This window comes from Schistocerca serialis, chromosome 2 (assembly GCF_023864345.2).
Source record: "Schistocerca serialis cubense isolate TAMUIC-IGC-003099 chromosome 2, iqSchSeri2.2, whole genome shotgun sequence".
Taxonomy (NCBI): Eukaryota; Metazoa; Arthropoda; class Insecta; order Orthoptera; family Acrididae; genus Schistocerca; species Schistocerca serialis.
This window is the reverse complement of record NC_064639.1, coordinates 666,601,804-666,627,966: the sequence shown is the minus strand read 5'-3', so window position 1 is coordinate 666,627,966 and position 26,163 is coordinate 666,601,804. Positions and strand designations below refer to the sequence as shown.

The 26,163-nt window shown below is 41.1% G+C and overlaps 1 protein-coding gene across 1 annotated transcript in view; it reads left to right on the top strand.

Moving 5' to 3' along the window:
* LOC126457755 (cardioacceleratory peptide receptor-like) overlaps positions 1–26,163 on the top strand; it is a 338,155-nt gene that overhangs the window by 179,545 nt on the left and 132,447 nt on the right. Inside the window, exon 2 of the mRNA XM_050094311.1 lies at positions 15,982–16,085. Coding sequence (XP_049950268.1) covers positions 15,982–16,085 — 104 coding nt within the window. The remainder of the gene's footprint in view (positions 1–15,981; positions 16,086–26,163) is intronic.

Genomic DNA, 26,163 nt, shown 5'->3' with positions numbered 1-26,163 from the left:
TTGCAAGTGCTACTCTGAGATGAAGAGGTTAGCACAGGAAAGGAATACGTGGAGGGCCGCATCAAACCAGTCAGTAGACTGATGACAAAAAAAAAAAAAAATATGCAACTCAAACCATAGCCGTTACATTGCGATTCATTTGTCATTTGTAGCCAACGCCATTTATGTTAATATTGTTAACTGTCCGCGACATTTCCCCCTGCATCAATAATATGCTGTCAAAATGTGGCATGATTCTGAGCAGTGGTTCTCTTTCTACAGCATGTAAGACCTAACATCCCTTTTATTTCGTGAACGGTTTTACATATCGAAACATGGTTTTCGGCGAATGTTAGAGCGTCGAGGACACGTATGTTTTTGTTTGGTTAATGTCCTGGTATCAACTGCGATACTGAAGTAAGTACGGTTTTTAAATGGAACCATATACTTGTTATACTTGCATTCGATAGCTCTTGAGTAAACAATTATAGTGCTATAGCGGTTGTTAATGTTGACGGCATTTGCGGTGCAAATAATGCCAAGCAGGCGTCTCGGACCAGGCTCCGTAGTTGTTTAGCATTAGGTAGGCCTGCGCTTCGAAAAAAAAGCTTTATTTCCCACTGAACCAACTTATGACCCAGATGCAGATTCACCTACAAATGTTGTATGTGGAAATACTACTTGGCTACAATCTAGCGCATCACTTAGGAAAACTATTTCACATATGTGTATCCTCCCAGATTTATACGAGCTGAGACAGAGAAATCAACTGTTCATTCTTCCAAAATAAAGAGGTCTTATTCGCTCCAAAAATCAACTTCTGTTTTAAGTATCTAAATGTCAGAAGCAAGGTCTGACCTCTCTTTTCCGGTACGTGGCTGTGTGCTTCTTATAGGTGAAATACCTTCAGTCGGACAACTATCTACATATACTGCTATAAATTATATATGGGATACATTCGTTTAACTAAACATTTCATTAAAAATATTTTGCTAACCACCTATACAACGCAAGATAAATATTCTTATCGAAACATCGTTCCATGCTGAACGTAAGCGCGTAATGACAGTGTTACCAGCTACCTGCCTTCAGTTTATTTGACTTGCAATGCAATTTCGTACACACGTTAATGAAATAAAGACTTTACTAACAATGATTTGGTAATCATCCAAATCACATAACATAAATATTGTCTTCGAAAAGATAACTTTATTCTTTATTTAAGTATGTGCAATCAGTTGACCATGGACTAAAAGTCACCTTTGCAATCACCGTTCGAAAGAAGGATGAACAGATGTAAGTACGGCAGATGATATGCTAGAGCATGCACTCGCGATTCGACGACATATATCGTCTGCCATAGTTGGGGTTTCGTCATAGGCTGCATCTTCGAGTGCTCCCCAAAGAAAGAAATCCAGAGACGTCAAATCGGGGGACGTCGCAGGGTATTTAAAAACAGAATTTCGTCCTGTCCAACGTCCAGGAAACTTCTCTTTCAGTTATTTGCGTTGCAAAACGGGACGAGTAAGCTGGGCAACCTTCATGTTGCATCCACATACACAATCGAATATCCAGTGGTACCTCCTCTAGAAGAACCGGCAGAATGTTCGTCAGGAAGTGTGCGTACAAATGTGCTTTTAGAACGTCTGAGATGAAGTAAGATCCCGCAGTGTAATTTCCTATTACGCCGCACCATACGTTTACGGGTCACCCTCGTTGATGTTGAACCTGACAAGCCAGGGTGGATTTTAGGGTTACCCAATAATGCATGTCATGTAAACTTACATTAGCGTGGTTAGTAAACGTACCAGCGCTAAAAGTATTAACCAAAGAAAAACATACGTGCCTCTCGACGCTCTAACATTTGCTGAAAACCGCGTTTCGACATGTGTAACCGTTTACGAAATAAAAGGGGTGTTATGTCTTCCGTGACTTACCCTCTATCAGGCCACACACTATATACAGGGTGTTTCAAAAATGACCGGTATATTTGAAACGTAAATAAAAACTAAACGAGCAGCGATAGAAATACACCGTTTGTTGCAATATGCTTGGGACAACAGTACATTTTCAGGCGGACAAACTTTAGAAATTACAGTAGTTACAATTTTCAACAACAGATGGCGCTGCAAGTGATGTGAAAGATATAGAAGACAACGCAGTCTGTGGGTGCGCCATTCTGTACGTCGTCTTTCTGCTGTAAGCGTGTGCTGTTCACAACATGCAAGTGTGCTGTAGACAACATGGTTTATTCCTTAGAACAGAGGATTTTTCTGGTGTTGGAATTCCACCGCCTAGAACACAGTGTTGTTGCAACAAGACGAAGTTTTCAACGGAGGTTTAATGTAACCAAAGGACCGAAAAGCGATACAATAAAGGATCTGTTTGAAAAATTTCAACGGACTGGGAACGTGACGGATGAACGTGCTGGAAAGGTAGGGCGACCGCGTACGGCAACCACAGAGGGCAACGCGCAGCTAGTGCAGCAGGTGATCCAACAGCGGCCTCGGGTTTCCGTTCGCCGTGTTGCAGCTGCGGTCCAAATGACGCCAACGTCCACGTATCGTCTCATGCGCCAGAGTTTACACCTCTATCCATACAAAATTCAAATGCGGCAACCCCTCAGCGCCTCTACCATTGCTGCACGAGAGACATTCGCTAACGATATAGTGCACAGGATTGATGATGGCGATATGCATGTGGGCAGCATTTGGTTTACTGACGAAGCTTATTTTTACCTGGACGGCTTCGTCAATAAACAGAACTGGCGCATATGGGGAACCGAAAAGCCCCATGTTGCAGTCCCATCGTCCCTGCATCCTCAAAAAGTACTGGTCTGGGCCGCCATTTCTTCCAAAGGAATCATTGGCCCATTTTTCAGATCCGAAACGATTACTGCATCACGCTATCTGGACATTCTTCGTGAATTTGTGGCGGTACAAACTGCCTTAGACGACACTGCGAACACCTCGTGGTTTACGCAAGATGGTGCCCGGCCACATCGCACGGCCGACGTCTTTAATTTCCTGAATGAATATTTCGATGATCGTGTGATTGCTTTGGGCTATCCGAAACATACAGGAGGCGGCGTGGATTGGCCTACCTATTCGCCAGACATGAACACCTGTGACTTCTTTCTGTGGGGACACTTGAAAGACCAGGTGTACCGCCAGAATCCAGAAACAATTGAACAGCTGAAGCAGTACATCTCATCTGCATGTGAAGCCATTCCGCCAGACACGTTGTCAAAGGTTTCGGGTAATTTCATTCAGAGACTACGCCATATTATTGCTACGCATGGTGGATATGTGGAAAATATCGTACTACAGAGTTTCCAAGACCGCAGCGCCATCTGTTGTTGAAAATTGTAACTACTGTAATTTCGAAAGTTTGTCTGCCTGAAAATGTACTGTTGTCCCAAGCATATTGCAACAAACGGTGTATTTCTATCGCTGCTCGTTTAGTTTTTATTGCCGTTTCAAATATACCGGTCATTTTTGAAACACTATATATATATATATATATATATATATATATATATATATATATATATATATGTGTGTGTGTGTGTGTGTGTGTGTGTGTGTGAGTGAATGTCAGTGAGTGTGTGTAAATCAGAAGGAACTGTTAACCAAACGTATTAAACATTTATTTCTTACTTGTACTTAGAAAAACAGTCTTGATCGCACAAATCACGTTTATTAGTTACCGATTGCAGTCCAACGGCGGATCATCTTCAGATCGTACTCCAGAACTGATGTGTGGAGACGGAGCCATTGAGCACGAACTATAGAAACTCCAGATGCTGTCAACTACTCAAAGATGAAATTGTGAAAACCGATCGCTGTTTTTCGCAAAATGTTTTCAAAAATATGAGATTGGTTCTTGACACAAGCAACGAGAGGGAACAAGGGAGATACAGGAATGAATTTCCTAAAAATAGTTCCACTGCACTGGCATAGCATCATAGTGGTATCTTAACTGATTTCTGCTCCAGCAGTTCCCATTGCCAGCAGACTCGCAAAATCTTTCTGTCTTGACCTCTGTCACCTTTCATCAAGGGCTGTGCATACAACGGCATATAAAAGTAAGCTGCAGTGGAGAAACGGAGAGATAATTCATATATGAAACAGATTATAATGTACACCCAATGCGGTAATCGTACACATTCAGAAGACGCTGTTCCGTTAAGACGCTTTGAAACGAGTCAGACAGATCAGTTTCATGACTGTGGGGCGCATTTGGCCTGCGAGCACAGTGACAGTGTTCATTTCAAGTGAGGTATCACTCCGCCGTACCTACATGTAGCGCCTGGAAAATGGAGTTGTTTTGTTTGTTTATTCACGCCTACACAATCTGCTTAATTCTCACTCTGTTCTATAAATGTGTGTGACTGAGATGACACACGATTGAGAGTACTTCAAAGATGCTTCCAGTATGTCCAGAGAATTTAGAGTAAATGATTCGTGACCCCCTCTTTTTTTTTAAAAAAAAAAAAAAAAGAAAAATTTCGCGTAATTTCGTGCTTCTGCTCAAAACGCTAAGGTATTATGAGTGATCTTATTGCAGGTTTGATTTTATTCTTCAATAGTCTGTGTGCAGAGTTATGAGCCGTAGATTTTCCAGTATTTTATTTTAGAGAAGTTATCTTTGCAATATTGCTGATCAACCTTTGACTGTTCAACAGCTGACCACTTCTCCAAACCTCCGACCCCCTCCCCTCCCAACCTCCTCCATCCTCCCTAAGTGCTTTATAGTTCGCCGCTACTGACAAACGCCGTTATTCATTTTGTATATCTGAAACAACGAATCCAATTAATACCTACACGCGTAGATAATATGGGCGCGAAAGCGAAAGTATAAAAAAAATGGTGACGAATCATTTGCTCTAGATACTCTGGACATACTGGAAGCACCTTTGAAGTAATCTCGGCCTTGTGTCAACTCTGTCACACACATTTATAGGACAGAGTGGGAATTAAACGGGCTGTGTAGGCGTGAATAAACAAGCAAAACACTCCATGTCAAGCGAAATGAGCACTGTCACTGTGCTAGTAGGTCAAATGCGGCTCACAGTCTTGAAATGGATCCATCTGGCAGGTCTCAAAGCGTCTTCACAGAATAGCGTCATCCGAATGTGTGCGATTACCGCATTGATATATACAGGGCGTTACAAAAAGGTACGGCCAAACTTTCAGGAAACATTCCTCACACACAAATAAAGAAAAGATGTTATGTGGACATGTGTCCGGAAACGCTTCAGTTCCATGTTAGAGCTCATTTTAATTTCGTCAGTATGTACTGTACTTCCTCGATTCACCACCATGATTTCATACGTGATACTCTACCTGTGCTGCTAGAACATGTGCCTTTACAAGTACGACACAACATGTGGTTCATGCACGATGGAGTGCCTGCACATTTCAGTCGAAGTGTTCGTACGCTTCTCAACAACAGATTCGGTGACCGATGGATTGGTAGAGGCGGACCAATTCCATGAACTCCACGCTCTCCTGACCTCAACCCTCTTGACTTTCATTTATGGGGGCATTTGAAAGCTCTTGTCCACGCAACCCCGGTACCAAATGTAGAGACTCTTCGTGCTCGTATTGTGGACGGCTGTGATACAATACGCCATTCTCCAGGGCTGCATCAGCGCATCAGGGATTCCGTGCGACGGAGGGTGGATGCATGTATCCTCGCTAACGGAGGACATTTTGGACATTTCCTGTAACAAAGTGTTTGAAGTCATGCTGGCACGTTCTGTTGCTGTGTGTTTCCAGTCAATGATTAATGTGATTTGAAGAGAAGTAATAAACTGAGCTCTAACATGGAATGTAAGCATTTCTGGACACATGTCCACATAACATATTTTCTCTCTTTGTGTGAGAGGAATGTTTCCTGAAAGTTTGGCCGCACCTTTTTGTGCCACCCTTTATACCGCGAAGACAGCCGGCCACGGTGGCCGAGCGGTTCTAGGCGCTCAGTCCGGAATCGCGCGACTGCTGCGGTCGCAGGTACGAATCCTGCCTCGGGCATGGATGTGTGTGATATCCTGAGGTTAGTTAGGTTTAAGTAGTTCTAAGTTCTAGGGGACTGATGACCACAGATGTTCAGTCCCATAGTGCTCAGAGCCATACCGCGAAGACAACGTAACCTCTGACCTTCAGCCCACCACGTGTCCTATACTCCTAAGCTACTGATAACTGGTGTCGTTCATTTTCTAGATAGTAAGGAACTCTCTTTAACTCCTGCCTCGCCCCTGACTCCTCTGCTGTTGGTTGTGACAGAAACCGATGTTTCATATGTTTGACTAACATGTTCTTGTCCTCTCTCCGAGAAAAAGAATACTCATTCTTGTACAATAAATTTGGATTGTCATTAATGAACGTTATTTCTGTTCAAATGCACCGCACACTGCATAACATCATTTCCAGTCAGTTCCATATGACACACCAAAATATCGATATACCTGACGTCCATCTGTGTACCTTGAATAGAGAAAGATTCACAATTAGGAAACGATTTAATGAAGCAACTAACCAATCGAACATGGATGGCGTTACCTTCTTGCCCCCCCCCCTCCCCCCTCCTATGCGTGCTATCGAGGAATACATAAGGTTATTCCTATCCGGACTTTGCGTGTAATAAATATCGCTTTAATTATTGGTCCATTTCACTAGCATCAACTTAATTAATGAGACAAGAATGCAGGTCCATTAAAGTGACGTACACAGAATAACGTATATGCGATCTAAAACAATAATAGAGGGCCGAATGAAGGTACATAACCACCAGCAAGAGTCAAAGAGCCCAGTCTCCATGAAGTGAGTGATGAAGGTGTCGGTATGGACAAGATTTAGCCCGAATAACTGTCCCCAGTCACATGAGTGTTTCACATTTCACGAATGACTGGCATGTCATATGAATATATAAAAGGTAATTATAGTTAACGAGTGGTTAATCACATATTTATTGTACTGCATATAGCAAAGGACCAGCCTACTGCCTCATGGGAGCCAATCATTCTTTCTGAATCGACTACTTCTACTGTTCAGTTTGCCACAAAATCGCCAAACGTCAGAAGTTTCACTTAAGACCGAGTACATCAGGAGCGTTTACCAAGACAAAACAACCAGCTCAGCAGCAGGGGAATGTCCCCTTCTCGTCATATGAACCAAAGTCGTACCCAACAGTGTATATGCTTCACAGGTAACCATACTTGTATCCAATGGTGTTCTTAGTAAAAATCCCAGAGTATTTGGTTGTTTTTTCGCCCTTCATTTGACTCTTTTAGTTTCTACACCTTTGCCTGGTATTAATTGTCCTAAGTACCAGATAAGAAAAGAAAATGTACGAATTCGTTACGTACTTTTTCCGCAGGGTTTAGATGTGGGTAAGGACTTCTGTTTTTCCTTTTCTTATTCTCTGTAGATAATTTTGGTGTGTGCATTATGCAGCTACCATCTCACACTGACTTGAACAGATCAATGTCTAGTTACGAAATAAAATTACGTCTCTTTGCTTGTGGTATTTCTAAATTTTAAATTAAGACACAGCCATGATTTTATTTTGTCGTTCTGACGTGAGTAGACGTGGAATTCAAGGTACGAAATTTGTTCAGTACTGCTGCTGTTCTTTCTGTTGTTGGTTGTAATGTGGTGGTTATGTGTGTGTGTGTGTGTGTGTGTGTGTGTGTGTGTGTGTGTGTGTGTGTGCGAATGTGTGTTTTTGTGCGTGGGATCGCGCGGTTGTCCCGCTGTGACATATGTCCGTTTTGAGTCGTTTACTCCACTTGAGCAGCTCTGAACGTGACAGGCGAACGTGTTGGCGACAGACACGCGTGATGAATTTATCCTCTCGCTAAACCCTCAGAAATCAGTGATTCACCTCTCTTCTGCTTTGGTGTCCCCATTTATGATGCCGTGTGAATGAACCGACCACTCACCTGAGTATAGTATTACGGACAAATAAATTAACTTCGAATTTAATTCACTTCTCTCTTTTTCAGTGGGGAACTTATTTCTCTAGATCATACAAGAACATACTTTATAATTTTAATTTTCTGTCTTCTCGTAAAAAGTGAAGCAAGCAAGAAAGAAAGAGTCATACGCCATTGTTGGCTGGATGATCGCGAAGGATACTTCATCCATGTAATAGGAAAGGATATTATTCCTCTGTAATCAATAGGCCCTTTCCTCGCGGTATGTTGGAGTTGTGTTAAGTGTATTTGTGTGACTGAAATGAATGTTGCTATAATTATGATAAACTATCCTGAACCGTTTGGTCGCGTCATGTTCGTCATCAAACTATTTCACTCCTCGACGTTTCGATCCCTATGCTGAAATCTTCTTCAGCAGGCCACTGGTGTCGCTGGATGGAAGAACACTGTAAAGTTTGAAAGGAAAATGACACGGCTTAACGCCTAGGTTTTTATTATTAATGACAACGGCCAAGAAGGCCTGTAGGATTACACATTAATGTAACCACTATCTATGTTCAACTTCAGCATGCAATAACCACTCACAGACGTTAGGTGCCAGCACTAGCAGTGGAAGATACATCAGGGGTTTCGTGGGACGTGGAAGCAATGCAGTCATTGTCGTACCGGGTAAACAGAGTGATTCATCTGACGCCCAAAAGGGCCAATGATGGAAGTATTTCTGAGACGGCTAGGTTTGTAAGCTATTCACGTTACTCCCAGGTCAATGTGTACCGTGCACGGCAAAATGGCGCTATCCAAAACTGGCGGCGCAGCAACTGTGGTGCACCAAGGGCCATAGATGACAGGCATGAACGATGGAGTTGTGTGCAGGCTAATAGATGTGCAACTGTTGAACAACTGACCACTCAAGTGAACCAAGAGACTACCAACAATGTCTCATCAGCGGCCATTCAACGAACGTCGCTGCGTACGGTCCGCCATAGCAGGTTTTTTGGACAACATGGTCGTGGAGATGAAGCACCGATTAGTATGATTAATCAATTATTCAAAAACAGTGTTAATCGCATTTATTATTATTATTATACCACCAACCGGTTTCAACGGCATTTAATACAGTTTATTATATGTAATTATTAGTCACCTTGGTTTAATATAAATTTAATTGACAGTAAATAACAGAAAATAGAACCATTCCATTTAAAAAGAGTTACAATTATAGTGTTAATTATAAAATAATAACTAATGTTCCGTAGTCAGATCGTAAAATCCGTAAAAGTATATTACATTATGTGCCATAATATATAGTAAAACAATTTGTGACACACAAAAACAGGTGTCGTCTTGTATTATAATATATCTATTCGTATATTTACGTACAAAACATTTGAGTCAATTAACTAAAACGGCTAATATGGAAGGACTACAACGCCCTCTACTCCTTGTGGGGAGGACGCCGTTGCCATGGATTGTTGTTGTTGTGGTCTTCAGTCCTGAGACTGGTTTGATGCAGCTCTCCATGCTACTCTATCATGTGCAAGCTTTTTCATCTCCCAGTACCTACTGCAACCTACATCCTTCTGAATCTGCTTAGTGTATTCATCTCTTGGTCTCCCTCTACGATTTTTACCCTCCACGCTGCCCTCCAATACTAAATTCGTGATCCCTTGATGCCTCAGAACATGTCCTACCAACCGATCCCTTCTTCTTGTCAAGTTGTGCCACAAACTTCTCATCTCCCCAATCCTATTCAATACTTCCTCATTAGTTACGTGATCTACCCATCTAATCTTCAGCATTCTTCTGTAGCACCACATTTCGAAAGCTTCTATTCTCTTCTTGTCCAAACTATTTATCGTCCATGTTTCACTTCCATACATGGCTACACTCCATACAAATACTTTCAGAAACGACTTCCTGACACTTAAATCTATACTCGATGTTAACAAATTTCTCTTCTTCAGAAACGATTTCCTTGCCATTGCCAGTCTACATTTTATATCCTCTCTACTTCGACCATCATCAGTTATTTTGCTCCCCAAATAGCAAAACTCCTTTACTACTTTAAGTGTCTCATTTCCTAATCTAATTCCCTCAGCATCACCCGACTTAATTAGATTACATTCCATTATCCTTGTTTTGCTTTTGTTGATGTTCATCTTGTATCCTCCTTTCAAGACACTGTCATTCCATTCAACTGCTCTTCCAAGTCCTTTGCTGTCTCTGACAGAATTACAATGTCATCAGCGAACCTCAAAGTTTTTATTTCTTCTCAATGGATTTTAATTCGTACTCCGAATTTTTCTTTTGTTTCCTTTACTGCTTGCTCAATATACAGATTGAACAACATCGGGGAGATGCTACAACCCTGTCTTACTCCCTTCCCAACCGCTGCTTCCCTTTCATGTCCCTCGATTCTTATAACTGCCATCTGGTTTCTGTACAAATTGTAAATAGCCTTTCGCTCCCTGTATTTTACTCCTGCCACCTTTAGAATTTGAAAGAGAGTATTCCAGTCAACATTGTCAAAAGCTTTCTCTAAATCTACAAATGCTAGAAACGTAGGTTTGCCTTTCCTTAATATTTCTTCTAAGATAAGTCGTAAGGTCAGTATTGCCTCACGTGTTCCAGTGTTTCTACGGAATCCAAACTGATCTTCCCCGAGGTCGGCTTCTACTAGTTTTTCCATTCGTCTGTAAAGAATTCGTGTTAGTATTTTGCAGCTGTGAATTATTAAACTGATAGTTCGGTAATTTTCACGTCTGTCAACACCTGCTTTCTTTGGGATTGGAATTATTATATTCTTCTTGAAGTCTGAGGGTTATGGATTATAAAACGTATATCTGGCGCTCTCTAGTCTTTGTAGCGAGGACGCCGTCGTCATGGTAGCAGCTGGTGTGTTCGTATGGTGTTATCTTTGCCCTGGCCACGGCGTCCGTTGCCGTGGTAGCGGTATGTCATGGCTCTTCATCCACAGAGAAGTTGTCACTTATTTCAAATGGTTCAAATGGCTCTGAGCACTATGCGACTTAACTTCTGAGGTCATCAGTCGCCTAGAACTTAGAACTAATTAAACCTAACTAACCTAAGGACATCAGACACATCTATGCCCGAGGCAGGATTCGAACCTGCGACCGTAGCGGTCACTCGGCTCCAGACTGTAGCGCCCAGAACCGCACGGCCACTCTGGCCGGCACTTATTTCAGGTTATGGAAATATCGACAATCAAGGATAACCTAAAAAGTCTAAAGATAGGATAAAAGTTAAGACACGTTTGTAGTACCCATTGTAGTCCTTCCATATTAGCCGTTTTAGTAAATTGGCCCAATGTTTTCTGCGTAAATGTACGAATAGATATATTATAATACAAGACGACACCTGTTTTTGTGTGTCGCAAATTGTTTTAGTTTACATTATGGCACATAATGTAATATACTTTTATGAATTTTACGAGTTGACTACGGAACATTTTTTATATATTTTATATTTAACACTATAACTGTAACTCTTTTTAAATGGAATAGTTCTATTTTCTGTTATTTACTGTCAATTAAATTTATGTTAAACCAAGGTGACTAGTAATTACATATAATAAACTGTATTAAATGCCGTTGATCGCCGCCGGGGGTGTTGCCGTCTATTAACGTGATCTCAGTACGCTATTTAAGCCCATACGAAGGGCTAGTCTCGCATAGTTTCCTGCCGTTATGTAGACAGGAGTGACACCACCAGCAGTCGACCAATGGGTAACATATTTTAAATTTACGTAATTTTAGCTGTTGTATAATGGAATCTTTCTGACGGATACTTACAATTTCACAGTGTAACCGCCCAGAAGATGACCCCTACGTCGGTTTGAAACCGGTTGGTGGTATAATAATAATAATAATAATAAAATCGATTAAGACTGTTTTTGAATAATTGAGTCCATAGCAGGTGTCTGACTGTAGTTCACCGGTGACGAAGGCTGGAATTAAAACACCAGATCCACGACTGGACCTCCACTGAGAGCTGACAGGTGGTCTTTTCTGAGGAATTATCATTTATGCCCCATCGGACAGATAGTCAGTGGTGTGTCGGGCCCTGCAACAATCGTCACACGGGCAAGAGGAGGCTGCGTTATGGCCTGGGGAATGTTTTCTTGGCGTTCGCTGGCACAACGGATCAACACAGGTACGTACCCTCCCCGGAGGGCCATGTCCACCACTGCATGCGGTTTTGGTTTTTTTTTTTTTTTTCCTTAGGACGATGGCATCTACCAGCTGAACAATGCAATGTGACACAGCTCATAATATTCGTAAGTGTTTCGAAGAGAACCAGGATGAGTTTACTGTACTCTCCTGGCTATCAGATTCCCCGGATTTGAACCAAATCAAGGTTCTGTGGAACCACCTCTATCACGCTGTTGACATCACGGATCGTCGAGCGAGAAACCTGGCGGAACTGACCACGGCACTGGAATCGGCGTGACTCCTCATCCCTGCCGGTACCTTCCAGAAACTCAATGACTCTCATTCAGCAAAAGATGGTTACTCAAGTTTTTGACAGACTGTCACATTGATGTGACTCGAACATGTATATGTGTGGCATCAGGTTCGTGTTGTATGATGATGAGAGAAGAGAGAGGCCGAAAGCCGGAGTCCATACGTAGCCTTCTTTTCTCGAATAGTGCGCCAACGCAGCCACCCAACACATCATCCCCAACTGACGAATAGATGACCACCAACAGTTTCACATACCATCACTCCATGACATACGGCCGGGGATTAGGTGCAAATTCAATGATAATGAATTTTATCAACATTCCACCACTTGTTGGCAAAATACTGGAGTAGAAAGTAATTGACACGACTAAAATTCGAACCGACCACCATTGTTTCCAGTGCTACTTTACCGAACTCAATTACGGAAACTGGTTCGTAGTGAGTGTCTCATCATATAATAAAACGAATATAAAGTATTTGATCTGACCGACAGAGAAACAGAATGTCAGAGATTACGTTATGAATCTCTTACCGGAAGATGAAAGGATCCTCGTGAAAGTGGAATGACACTTTCTTGTATTAAAGAAGTTGCCCTTAGTGCGCCAAGAATAGTGGATTGGAAGATATCACGTTCCAAGAAATCCTGACGAAGGGTCGCCATTCTATGTCTCTCAATAATTTGATTCCTGCGGAGAAAGAGTTTCTAAGGGAAGTGGGAGTACCACTAGAGGGCTGTGCGGAATTAAAATTCCAGTTCTGGTGTTCTATCGACGTAGTGCTGCCGTTAAGATCTCCATTTAGCATCATAGGAAAGTAATTGTGTCATATTGCTCATCAACTTTTACGATACTCCTAAAAATAATGTCTAATGAAATACGTTTCGCAAGCTAATCTGCACTGCTGCTACGACAAATTTGTCCATCACTGTTAACATCTCTCGTATCATTCCTCAAGTGTTCTCAGCAACACGTGAGAGGGTGAAAGTTGTGTTTTCAATAAATGAAACTGCTACAAAATGATTTAGTTACTTCTCATTACTGAGTGAGGTCAGCGTTAATTTTTTTTAACAAGGTATTGAAAAACTTCGAGATTTGACAGAGGGCAGTCGTACCACAAAATTTTACCATTGGGCCCTATATCGGGAACCTTGATAGAAACCACACAACAGAACATCGAAAGAAAGTACATCTTAGCCATATTATTGCTTCTAGTAACTCACATATAAATAACACACCGGTATAATTTTCGAATAATCGATTACCATTCCATTACGGATGGAACACGCTAACGGTTAACTTTGTTCATCACGTTTCTGTAGTTGACTGAGTTGAAAAGTAATTACCTAACACATTTATTTCGCTTAATCTTTGGTTATTTGTCTTATTGGTGCGGTAAATTCGTAAATTTGAAATTTCACAGTCGAAACAAGCGAACATGCTGCAGATGTAAATTCTTGTTATGAAATGCACTTTGTAACGATTAGAATATTGTGAAGGGAAATATATTGAAATACTTCAGGATTTAATCAGTAACAAGGAAAATCGAAATTTAAATCAGTTTGACTCTACCTCATTCTGCATTTCATGTCGTTTTCAGAATTAAAAAACCTACTATGAATGCGAAGCGTCGATGAAAGTAGGATACAACAAACTGTTTTGCTTCAATGTGGATCCACAAATTCTGTACCGTTTGCTGAAGACAACGACCAAGGTCGAGAAGAACGTGTGTGTACAGTACCAAATATAACACGGTACTGTAATCTGAAACTTGTATGTACCAATCTCAGATACTGTCAATGAGCGATTTACTAGCTTCGCTGCCCGAGAAGACTTTTCAACGAACCGGACAAAAATTTAGAAGGTATTTGTTTCAATGTAACGAGATGTAGAAGCTGTGAACGCAGCTTTGTTGTCCTGTAATTTTATGGTGCGGGCATTTTAACAAGGTATTTTGGAGAAGGTAGGCGTGTTTTTGACTATGATTGCGTAAGGAACCAGTAGATGTCGGACCGGTATCATATCATTTACGGCATTATAAACCTCAACAGTCAGCTCCGGTAGCCATTACCGAATACTCTGTTTAACCACTCTGCTTTGTGCTATGCGTAACTTACTTTTTCTTATTTTGAACTAAGTGTCAGTTCTGCTTTCGCAAAATACGGATCTAGGGTGAAAGCTCCCTGCTCTGCGAGAGTGAGATGGCGGTTTTTTCTTTACACCCCTCCCCCCTTCGCACAGTGAGTCAGAATCCTGGAAACCTGGTCAAAATTGTAAAGTATGCTCAAATACAGCAAAAATGGGTGTAATGGGGTCTCACACCATTCGGATAACTATTTTTACTATCAAAAGTGACAAATTGAAAGTGGCGGATCCAGTATGGGGAAAATAATCTGAAAAAAATTAATGAAGTGGATAAAAAATGTTTTCGGTGAACTTTTATAATTTTTATGTTAAGTATTGTTACAAAACCACCTCTACTACAGTCCTTGTTATAGAAAATATCTATTAGTAACGAAAATAGAATTTTTATAAAATCATCTTTTTGTGCTTCTTGTTCATCATCTTTATTTCCTTCTTCATGTTATTTCTCATTGTCATTTGTACACTGTTCGTCATAGTCAGCGTGTGATTCCTAGTAATTCTTAGCAGCAGCTACCAAGAGGGCAACAGTTTCAGACAACAAAGTTTTCACTTTCCTCTGAGATGGTTTCAGCAAAGAAGAAATACGTAATGGTAATATACAATTTAACAAACTTAAATGTATGGAGGGAAAAGTCCTGGATATGAAATTATATAATTATTTTCTTAAGAATGAATTTTTATGTTTTTAATATCTGTAACATACATTTTTATATTTAGTAATTTTTATTTTGTAATAGATTATTAGCAATGTTGTAGAAATATCAATTGTATGATTATAGGTGTATACGTATTTCCGTAAAATTTTCAATTCCATTTCCTCATTGGTAATAACGGCATTTTGTACCTCTTGCTTAAAAATGTCTTAAAACCGGAATTGCTGCTAGTAGCTGGACTTCTAGGCTGATTCGCGAAGATAATGATAGATGCTTAATGATGGTATGAAAAACAAGGCGGAAAGACGTGGAATCTAGAGAAGAGGTATCTTCTTTTCGTTCGCATTTTAGTTTCTTTCCTTGCATTCCAGTAAGACGTTAGTTAACCAAAACCAGTTGTTAATGAATGGCTAAATAATAAAATAACTGTTCGTAATTAAGTACATGCCCTCTTGAATAGCTTCAATTTATAAAAATTTCTGTTTGATTTCGCCAAACAATAACATCGGAAGAAATAGCTGGCCGCCTCTAAGAGTGGAATTCAATAGTCCCAACATTACTCTAGCCAAGCTTTGAAATGAAGCTGATTAACTCCCCATTTTTTTTCGTTTACGGCCATTTTTTCGGTATCGTGCTCAATGTGCGCTGCAGAGGCCCAAATATTCGTTTAGGCTCGCGGCCGTACTGCCACACTGCAGTGTTCGCAGCATGCAGTCTATTGTGTAGTTTTGTGTTGGTGCGTGGCGCGCCCTGCTGACGCATGTGCCGTGTCTGGTGTGCAGATCTGTCGGTGGGGCTGATCAGCGTGCTGACCGACATCGTGTGGCGCATGACCGTCGCCTGGAACGCCGGCAACGCGGCCTGCAAGCTCATCCGCTTCCTCCAGGTACGTACCGTGTCCAGCTACACGTCTCAGCTCGCTTCTGGCATGTTCTTTACTCGCTTGCTGACTGATCGAATGGACTTTTTTAAACGGCGCAAAGACTCGCCTAGTTAGGAAAAAAACTCAGAAAAAAATGTATTTTCAAACCAGCGTTCCTGCGATCGGGTTGCTTGCATAGCAGACGTCTGTCGTTTTAAAATCAGGACAGGAAGAGAGACAGAAGAGACAAATGGAGTTGCCAACCGTCTCTGTTTACATTTGATGCACCCAGCACCAAATGGCATATCTGACGATAAACTAGAAAGCACTTAATACTCTACTGGCCATTAAAATTGCTACACCAAGAAGAAATGCAGATGATAAACGGGTATTCGTTGGACAAATATATTATACTAGAACTGACTCGTGATTACATTTTCACGCAATTTGGGTGCATAGATCCTGAGAAATCAGTACCCAGAACAACCACCTCTGGCGGTAATAACGGCCTGGATACGCCTGGGCATTGAGTCAAACAGAGCTTGGATGGCGTGTACAGGTACAGCTGCCCATGCAGCTTCAGCACGATACCACAGGTCATCAAGAGTAGTGACTGGCGTATTGTGACGAGCCAGTTGCTCGGCCACCATTGACCAGGCTTTTTCAATTGCTGAGAGATCTGGAGGATGTGCTGGCCAGGGCAGCAGTCGAACATTTTCTGTATCCAGAAAGGCCCGTACAGGACCTGCAACATGCGGTCGTGCATTATCCTGCTGAAATTTAGGGTTTCGCAGGGATCGAATGAATGGTAGAGCCACGGGTCGTAACACATCTGAAATGTAACGTCCACTGTTCAAAGTGCCGCCAATGCGAACAAGAGATGACCAAGACGTGTAACCAATGGCACCCCATACCATTACGCCGGGTGTTACGCCAATTTGGCGATGACGAATACACGCTTCCAATGTGCGTTCACCGCGATATCGACAAACACGGATGCAACAATCATGATGCTGTAAACAGAACCTGGATTCATCCGAAAAAATGATGTTTTGCCATTCGTGCACCCATGTTCGTCGTTGAGTACACTTAAATTAACACAGATTATGAACCTAACGGCATATTAATTAAACATCATCAAGTTCTTGGACAAGAAATAAAATTTTTAAATGCACTTTAACTTATGTGCGATTTTGTAAGCAGTTCTTGTGCCACTCACTCAGCACTAAGGCTCCTTCTTTCACTAATTTTTTTCGTCGCACTACACATGCACACAAGGATTTTAGCACGAAGTATTGAGGAATAACAGCCTGTTAAACCACTGATGCCTTTGAACCACTAAGCAGCCAAGCAAAACCACTGACGTCGCCGGGAAAGACAAAAGAAAGCGCACAGCTTGTCCGCGATAAATTGACGATTCGCACGTGGTTGAATGGCATGAAGCGTCTCATGTCCCTGCATCAGGGCAGCCGAGTGGAGAGGAGCGGCCAGGGGAAGCCAGCATCGGCTGCTTCCTTCGTTGCCGGAACTGTTTCTTTCAACTACTACCTGTTTTCACCGCTTCTGGTAGCACCAGTGAAAACGACCTGTTTATTTTATTTATTTATTTGCAATTCTTCTTCTGAAGAGGCTAATATATTGTGGCCATCGGCAGTCGTTAATATCTTAGTATAATGGTCCTTTAATGTTTGTTTCCTCATTCCCCTTTTGAACCATTCCATTTACATCTGAATTGGATAAAATTCGGGGAAGACTACAACCTATTCAACTCCTTCCATAATTAAATGCTATTCTTCCTTATCTTGTTCCCTGTTTTTATTACAAAATTAGTTTCATTTTTAGAAACTTTTTATGGTTATCAGGTATCATGGAGAACATTTTCTCATAACAATTACCACAGATCTGTCCCATTTAATCTGTTAGACGGCTTGACGCAGTCGATAAAATAAATATGTCTCATTATTAAATTCGCTTCTTTTATTTCTCAATACCTACGAACTGAGTATATTAACCATTATTGTTCATCCAACTCTAAACCCACTATGTTGATATTGTTTCAGCTGTTGATATTAACCTTAGATTTACAATTTTTGTACATCCTTTATATCCAGCTATTAAACCCCTTATTTCCCTGTAATTATTGGAGTATTTTCGATCTCTTTCTTAACAACTGAGTAAAGTCCAAACAGAATAACGAGGCTGAAAGATGCGCAGTCGGCAGGGGATGCGTGGGGAGAGTGGAAGTGCAAGGGGTTACGGACAGGCACTGTAGGGGAAATGCCGAGCGCTGGAGGAGAAGTGCCACTCTAAACTGAAGTCTACACTCTTATTTTTGTAAACGTTAAGTGGAGCCCCTCCATGCGACCACTTGCATAGTGGCCATTCAGAAAGGTCTATCACCTCTTCTTTGGTTAGCATCTGAAAAAAACTCCGCCGAAAATGCAACAAAAGCAGCGATTTATTTTCGCCTTACTTGTTAATCGTTTGTAACTTTCAGAGAAGCGTCATCAGTGACGAATTTTGAACAAATCCTACACATTTCTCTTGTTACCATGTTAAAATTGGCTTCTTTTCGCCGCAGCATTGTAGATTTTACATAGCGTCACTAACATGTTGTGCAGACAGAATTGCGAGAGGGTTCTGCAACAGTTGTTTATTAAGTGAGGACCTGCTGTAAAGTAAGGCCACTAGTTCACGAGAAAGCGCATCTTCGGTACAAAAATAAACATATGATGTCTTCGCCCACATTGTTCCAAAGCCCATAGCACTGCTCGTTTCACCAGGTATCGATGGCCCTTAAAAATTACAGTGTTGCATCGAAAAACTCCGTAGATAGTGGAATAACATGATAAATAATGAAGTTTTGCATAATAGCCATACAGAAAAATACTTCCCTCTTTGCATGCTATCATTTGCCAAAATTTAATTTCGATATCTCAAACCGTTTATCGTTGTCGCGCGCGATCGCAAATAAATGTGCTACATCGGATCAATTTTCTCGAGATTGGGGACAGATACAGAATTCTTCCCAAGTCTAAAGAAAAATTTAATATGTTAGCTAAATTTCATACACAGCAACATATATCAAACCCAAAATTATAGCAACCTTTATTTTTCATAGCAAATTTTTTCGAATTTCTCTCGGTGTCTTACTTCGATGCAAATATTACAATAACCATGACCACTAACTAAATGATGGGCACATCATAATGAAACTGACATATAAGGCTATAAGTAACGCAGAAAGGAAATTTTTTACGAAACAGTTTCTGTAAAATCGTTTGAGAAAGACAGTAAGGCGTGCTGCTCCATTCTGTTGTCGCCGACTGGTCGAAAGGGGGCAAACATTGTCAGTCTCCCCTTCCAAACAAACGAATGAACTCGTTCAATGTTGTGGAGGGAAGTTGGCCACTGCACATCGGCTACCGTATCCTATATGGATAATAATTCGCTGTTAATACCATCTATACCCACTGTCTTTCTATTCCTCGTCGTTTTTAAAGCTTTTTCTAATGCTGATAATGTTATCACCTCTACCCCTTTCCCAGCTTTGCACATTTGTGCTTGTTCCAATAAGTTTTGGTCATAGTACAACCTTTTACAATGTTGTACACATTGTTTTTCGCCGATTGTGCTAATGTTTAATGTATCTTTCTGTTTTAAAGTTTGATTGCTTTATAGGCAATTGCTTGTTCTCCACAAAAGTCATTTTCTAGGTTACTTATATATGTCCAAACTTATCCTGTATGCTTTTCTACATTCTCGTTTAGCAGTTGCTCTTTTTAGATTACGTTAGATAAGCTTCCTTTTTTATTACTTTTCCTAATTGTTCATTCCATATTCTTAATCGCTTTCATTTTATAATCCCCATTAATTATAACAGTAAACAGACGTTGCCACCTCGATACACTCCTGTATCGCTTCATGATGTTTTTTTTTTGTTTATTATTCTATAATCAATTAATGACCTTTTACCTTGAGCTGACCATGTGGACCTGTGCAGATTCATTTTTAAGAAAGTAGTTTTCAGGTTATTAAAAATTGGGAATTGTCTTAATTATTGTCCCTTCGGGTGTTATTTACATTAGTTATAACTCGGATTCATAGTTTTGCTTTAAAATCTCCAAGTTGCATTATTGAACCTTTTTTTTGGCTTCATTTTGCTAAATGTGGTTTCTCTTCATTTCGTTTTTCTGGTGCATGCAGTCCGCTACTGTCAAGTACGCAGTGTTGTCTTATAGTCACTATTCGTTCATTAATAACAGTATCTTAATGCTATCTATATTCCATATCCTTTTTTCCTGTATCTTTCCATGTTATGGTCGACGTAATGCTTATCCGTCCAGCTAGTTATATATTGAAGTTTGTAAGAGGTTAATTTCTGTTTTTTAATAGTAGAGGTTAATAGCCTCTAGCCAAACCACTATTCAAGGTGTACAGGGAACTGCAACTTAGGGTGTTCTCTTCCTAAAGAAGCTGCCTTCACTAGGCTGACGAACTTTCTCTGTGCTTTATAGGCCAATCTTAGTTTCCCCTCGCCTCTTCCCGTGCAGCAAGCTAACGAGGTAGTCTTCCCTGGAACTAGGGTTGCCATTCATCCAGGTTGCTCCTGATTTGTCCTGGTTCTGAGGACGCCACTATTAGTAAACATGGCTCCCCAAAATTTATTCGTAGGGTGCCCGTTAATTCTTAACTACGCGACTGTGATTGCATAAATTCGATTGATAGGAAATAAATAGATTACAATAAATGTTAGTTAAAATTCACTGAATGAGGACTGGCACGTAGATGGTTTCGTTCGTTTTACGGAAGAAAATTTGTAAAATTAAGAAATAAAAAATAAAAAACAGTGTAAAACATGTTTATATTTTCCATACTATTTCATGGAGAAGCCGGCGACAATCGTCGATCGCTTGCGCCCTCGCCCCAACCTTCAGACAGTTGTGTGCAGGAAAGACAATTGTGCAGGTACACGTTTCATTCCGCACATCCTGCCGCAAACATAATATCTCGACACTGCAGAGAATTAATTAATTTGTGTCATTTACATTCGTAAAGATTCTTTATTCTTGGTTTTCATCGTATCGTAGCTGTTGATCGGCCCTAGACCCACGCACGCTGGCCTCTGCGGTGAAAGAGAGGAGACATTCCCCCTCTCACGTCACCGCTCCTGTGGTACTGGGTAGCCATCGGCCAAATCAATCGCCTACAGACTGAATGTCTCCGGGAAAATAATCCGAACTGAACCAAATACCCGGGGTCGCAATTTATTTGATGGCTGGCCTGGATGGAACGGACGTCTGGATCACTGTGTACTGAGCCCTCCTACCACGACAATTTGAGACCCACATTCATTTATCATTATAAAGTTTTTTATCAAGAAGAGACGAATGAATCACGTAACATATTGTTCCCCTTTTACTGTTATCAGTAACGGTTTACTTATAATTTTTTGTTTATAAAATTCAGTCTTAATCACACCACGTATGTTACAAGAACATATTCCAAAAATTTATTAAAATTGTTCACGGTTTATACTTATACCCACAACGCGTTTCGAAGACTTAAACCTCTGTCATCAGTGGATTTACATCTGTTAGCACGAGTATATGTTGTGTTAAGACTTCAGGGTCACCTGTTCCACTTTCTAGTGGAGAAACAGAAACAATATTTCAGTACATGATTTTGGAAAGGTTTCTGACCAAAAACTAAGAAATATAAATGTAAAAGTAAAGCAACTAAAATAGAATACCTCCTGTGTCACAGGCTTTTTTTTTTGTCGTAATACATCACACATGAACTGTCTCATTTGGAAAACAAACATGATGTCTGGAAAGAAGTAGATGCAAAGGACATATAGCAAAACAGAAACATTACCTTGAAGTGTAAAGAATATGTAGCAAAACAGCACAGTTATTTCACAAGAAGTTTTAAAGGACTGTGTAGCCTTTTGGTTGAGGTGATGAGTACAAACGTTGGAATAAATATCTCAAGTGCTGTAGAAATCCTTTTCTGTCAATTTTATATAGTTTCGTATGGTTTATCTAGTTTGTTCCTGCACTGGACAGTGCCATAGGTTATCCCAAAATCTTCACACAACACACATGTCGTACTAACACACGTAAATCAGCCTTATTGAGACAGAAAACTTCTAAACGCGTTATGGGTATAAATAAACAGTGACAGGTAACGGGAAACTTGTTTCATTCCATATCGATAACTATCACGGTAAAACCTAACCAGAAACTACCATATTTCTAGCACCCCATGCATTTATTATTGTGTGGTGGTGCCCCTCTTTATGTTGGGAGGGTATAACATTACAGAACAGTGAAATCATTAATCTGAGCTAATAATACGAGCTCTGTTTCGTCAACAATGCTGATTGCGCTGTTGGCGCACTAAGGGCTGAGGTTCCTGCATAACATAGCTTGCATGAAACTAACATCGCTCTGCTGCATGTGAAAGGAATAGTGATGTTAAAGTTCATAAGAGGTGCGGGAAGCTTTACATTTTAAGATGGCACATAGTACTCTCGTTTGTGTCTTTTTGTCAAAAAGTAAATAAAGATATTTTTATTTAAATTCGTCGTTCATTCATCCGACGTGACTAAGATAAATTGACGTTTATCATTCAAGCAGCATCCCTAAATAGCCACCACCCAAGTCTTTAAGCTTCGATTCATATTGGTCAGAATGGATTTAAAATTTCTCAGTAACACTGACGCGGGTTTTGATCCAAGAGGAATTATAGTTAGGTGAGCGATACAACATCAATTTCTGCGATGTTGTGAACAATACCAGGAAAAAAAATTAAGAAACCCTCATAGCTACATCTCCACAGAACTGGAAGTCAAGGATAATAAGGAAATTACGAGAATAATTATACTCATAGAAGCATCAGACTACAAACAGCCGGTGGTTTATTCACACACAGTACACATTAAATAAATATTGCTACTGCGGTAGTGTGCGAGGAGTCTTGTAAACCAAAAGTGCTGTCAATGAGTAATTGCTATGCTATGCAGCAATTTATGGATTGATGTGCAGTGAGTGAGTATCCCACACGTGAGAATACTTCAGTTCGCTTTGCAGAGTGACCTATTTAGCAAAGAGAACCCAAACATTAGTGATGGAAAAATTTGTTGTGTTTTACAGCAAGAAATCTGTAATGGTGCAAGCCAAAGGGAATTTAAGCTACACACGTATGAGCCAAACGCAAGAATGCCTGGAAACATTTGCGTGCACACGTCAGTGTGCCTAAAGATGTAAATGAAAATAAGAAAAACAGAAAGTAAAAATTACACTCAAATATCTTAAAAACAGTTTTTATCCGTAGAAAGAAAAAAAATTGTGATCGTATTGAGTTCAGAGCATTCGTGGCGCTTTAAAAGAATAAAATAGAGTGCGTGTAATAAACATATATTTTCGCTTTTATAAATGGATATTATCCACCATAGGCTAGTGTGTATCTTGTAACGTTGCAGTGACAGACTTTTACTTATGGTAGGCAGTACATGAGTCAGACCTTCTGAAATATGGGTTAGAAGAAAATGACTTCATCACTGACGTGCATTTAAGCTTCCTTCCTTTCTACTGAACAGCAGTTTGACTACAAATATGGTTTTTTTCAGCTGCGGTGCGTTGTTACACGACGCAATGGAAGGAGCAATGAACACTTTTAAAATATAGCCACCTAGTGTCCTTCAAGAAAATTATGAATTCTACTCCACAACTATTAAGGAGCACATGCAGTCTTCGTTAGAGGTGTTGTACAGTCATTTACCAGAGCGGTCAAATTAAATTTTAGTTACAAAACAAAAGGTGTACAGAATCAAACCGATATTACCCATCACATACGTTTGATTAAAGTTCAACTAGCAAACTGTACCCAGGAACCGTTGGTACCGATAAAACGTTATGAATGAACAAGGAGTACGTCGTTCTTGTATAAGAAATGTGCATTATCTGAAATATCTTCCCGAAACAAGTGGTTTTTAAATATTTTTTTTGTTAACGCACTAATCAGAAGGTGTATACAATCAAACCGATGGTGTCCTTCACCTATGTTCGATTGAATTTCACTAGGAAACAATTACCAGAAAAACCACTGGTCTTAGAGAGCAACCATCGGTACCACTAAAACGTTATGAATGTGCAAGAAGTATGACATTCCTTGTTGGTTGGTTGGTTGGCTGGCTGGTTGTTGGAGTTAAAGGGACTAAACTGCGAGGTCATTAGTCCCTTCATCCTATATGTATCGAACCAGGAATAATCCTCAGAAGAGGGATACAAAAAGCAAATCCTGGGAAGCCCAATTGTAAGCAAAATACAAGAAGACAGAGATAAAATCAAAGAGAAGTAGGAAGGGAGTGAAAGGGGTTAAGGTGGGCAAGCTGCTTTGCCCAAAAAGCAGTTGGAGTTCCCTGGAGCATGGTATGTGGTGGGAAATGCACCGTCTGCTTCCCACCAGCACCACTTCACCCTCTGTTAGAACAAGAAAACGAGCAACACAGGCAAGGTGGTAAAATTTTAGGAAAGGTAAAATATTAAAAGCGACAATCATAAAAGCACAAGGAGAAAAAAATGGCAGTACGGAACCAGACCAGACTGCAGAACAAGGGCGACCATGAGGACCCTGGGCCAGAGCAGGCGAGGGATGACTCCTCAGCTGGTTAATGAGGCTGAAGTGCCCCTTCTCAGAGACACGAGTAGAAGCCACTTTAGTGAGTGAACATAGAGCTAGGTCAGCTGCTCTGGCGTCGCCCACTACCACCAGAGGTAACATGTCAGGAAGGTTAAGAGATCGTCGCAAAGCAATCAAATTTGGGCGGTCTAGTAGGATGTGGACCACCGTTAGGCGGGCACTACATCGACAGTAAAGTGGGTCCTCACGTCGAACGTGTCTGTCGAAAAGCCAAGTATGACCAATGCCTAACTGACAGAGTCCTTGTGAGAAGCATAAAGTGTAGACTGCCACATGGTCGTGGTCTCCTTTTTGCCCCTGTTTGGGGAAACCGGAGTCAACCATTCTGAGCTGCAGACATTCAACAATTGATAGCGTAGAGTCTACCACAGGGCCAGTTCTGGGACCTGCATTTCCAAAATTGGCATCCTGGTAACCAACGCTACCAAGTGGTTGGCATGTTCGTTCTCTGAGATCCCAAAATGTCCAGAGGTCCAGAAAAGACAACTGAGTGTCCAGCGTGATGAAGGTCAGAAAGAAGATCCTGAATAATCATCACTAGTGGGGATAAGGATAACACTGGTCTGTAGCCTGAAGGCTGTTCAGGGACAAGCATGGGTAAGGACTCGTTTGATGGCCACCAATTCAGCAATGAAGACAATACATCCATTCAGCAAGAAGCATAGTTCACTGTACCTTACATGTGCGTATGCAAAACCGGTTCATCCATCGACTGTCGAGCCTTCACAGCATACCTCTTCTGCACCTGGAAATGCATCGAGGACAGCCAGGAGCAAGGGGCGAAACACTGTAGGATAACCTGAATCTTTCGGTCCAGCGGATAAATCGAGACGAGCTAAGGTCAGGGTACATGGCATGGGTACATACGCAATTGCTCCCTTACAAAAGGCGACACTGGGGAAGTTGGAGTTCAGAGCAGAGACACTGTAGTCGAACTGCAATTGTGACTCCAGTTCTGCGTCTCTGTTGTGGGAGGTGGAGCTCCCTATTAGGAAAAAGGACACAGTAGTTTGGACGCTTAGGAGAGCTGTGAATATGTACAGCAGAGTTCAGTAGCTTTTGCTGGTGCCTGATCTGTACTAGAGAGACCCAGCGTCCACGAATGGGCTGTTCACGGAGCTGGTTCGAAAGGCTCCTGTTCCAAGTCCAACCCCACAGTGTCCACTGACTGCAGTGCTGGGGCTAAAGTTGAACCGTATGTCAGACTCCCGTAATCAAGATGGAACAGGCTCCAGAAGGGTAGCGCGTTCTGAAACCCAGCTGATGATTCTGAGGCAGCAAAACCACTTGCACTTGTTGTAGTTATCCTAAAGCAGCTTCATACGCTGTTGAGCGGTAGGGCTGGGCCATGAGGAAGTAAGTAGCCTTTATACTTGAAAACATGCATAATCCTTTA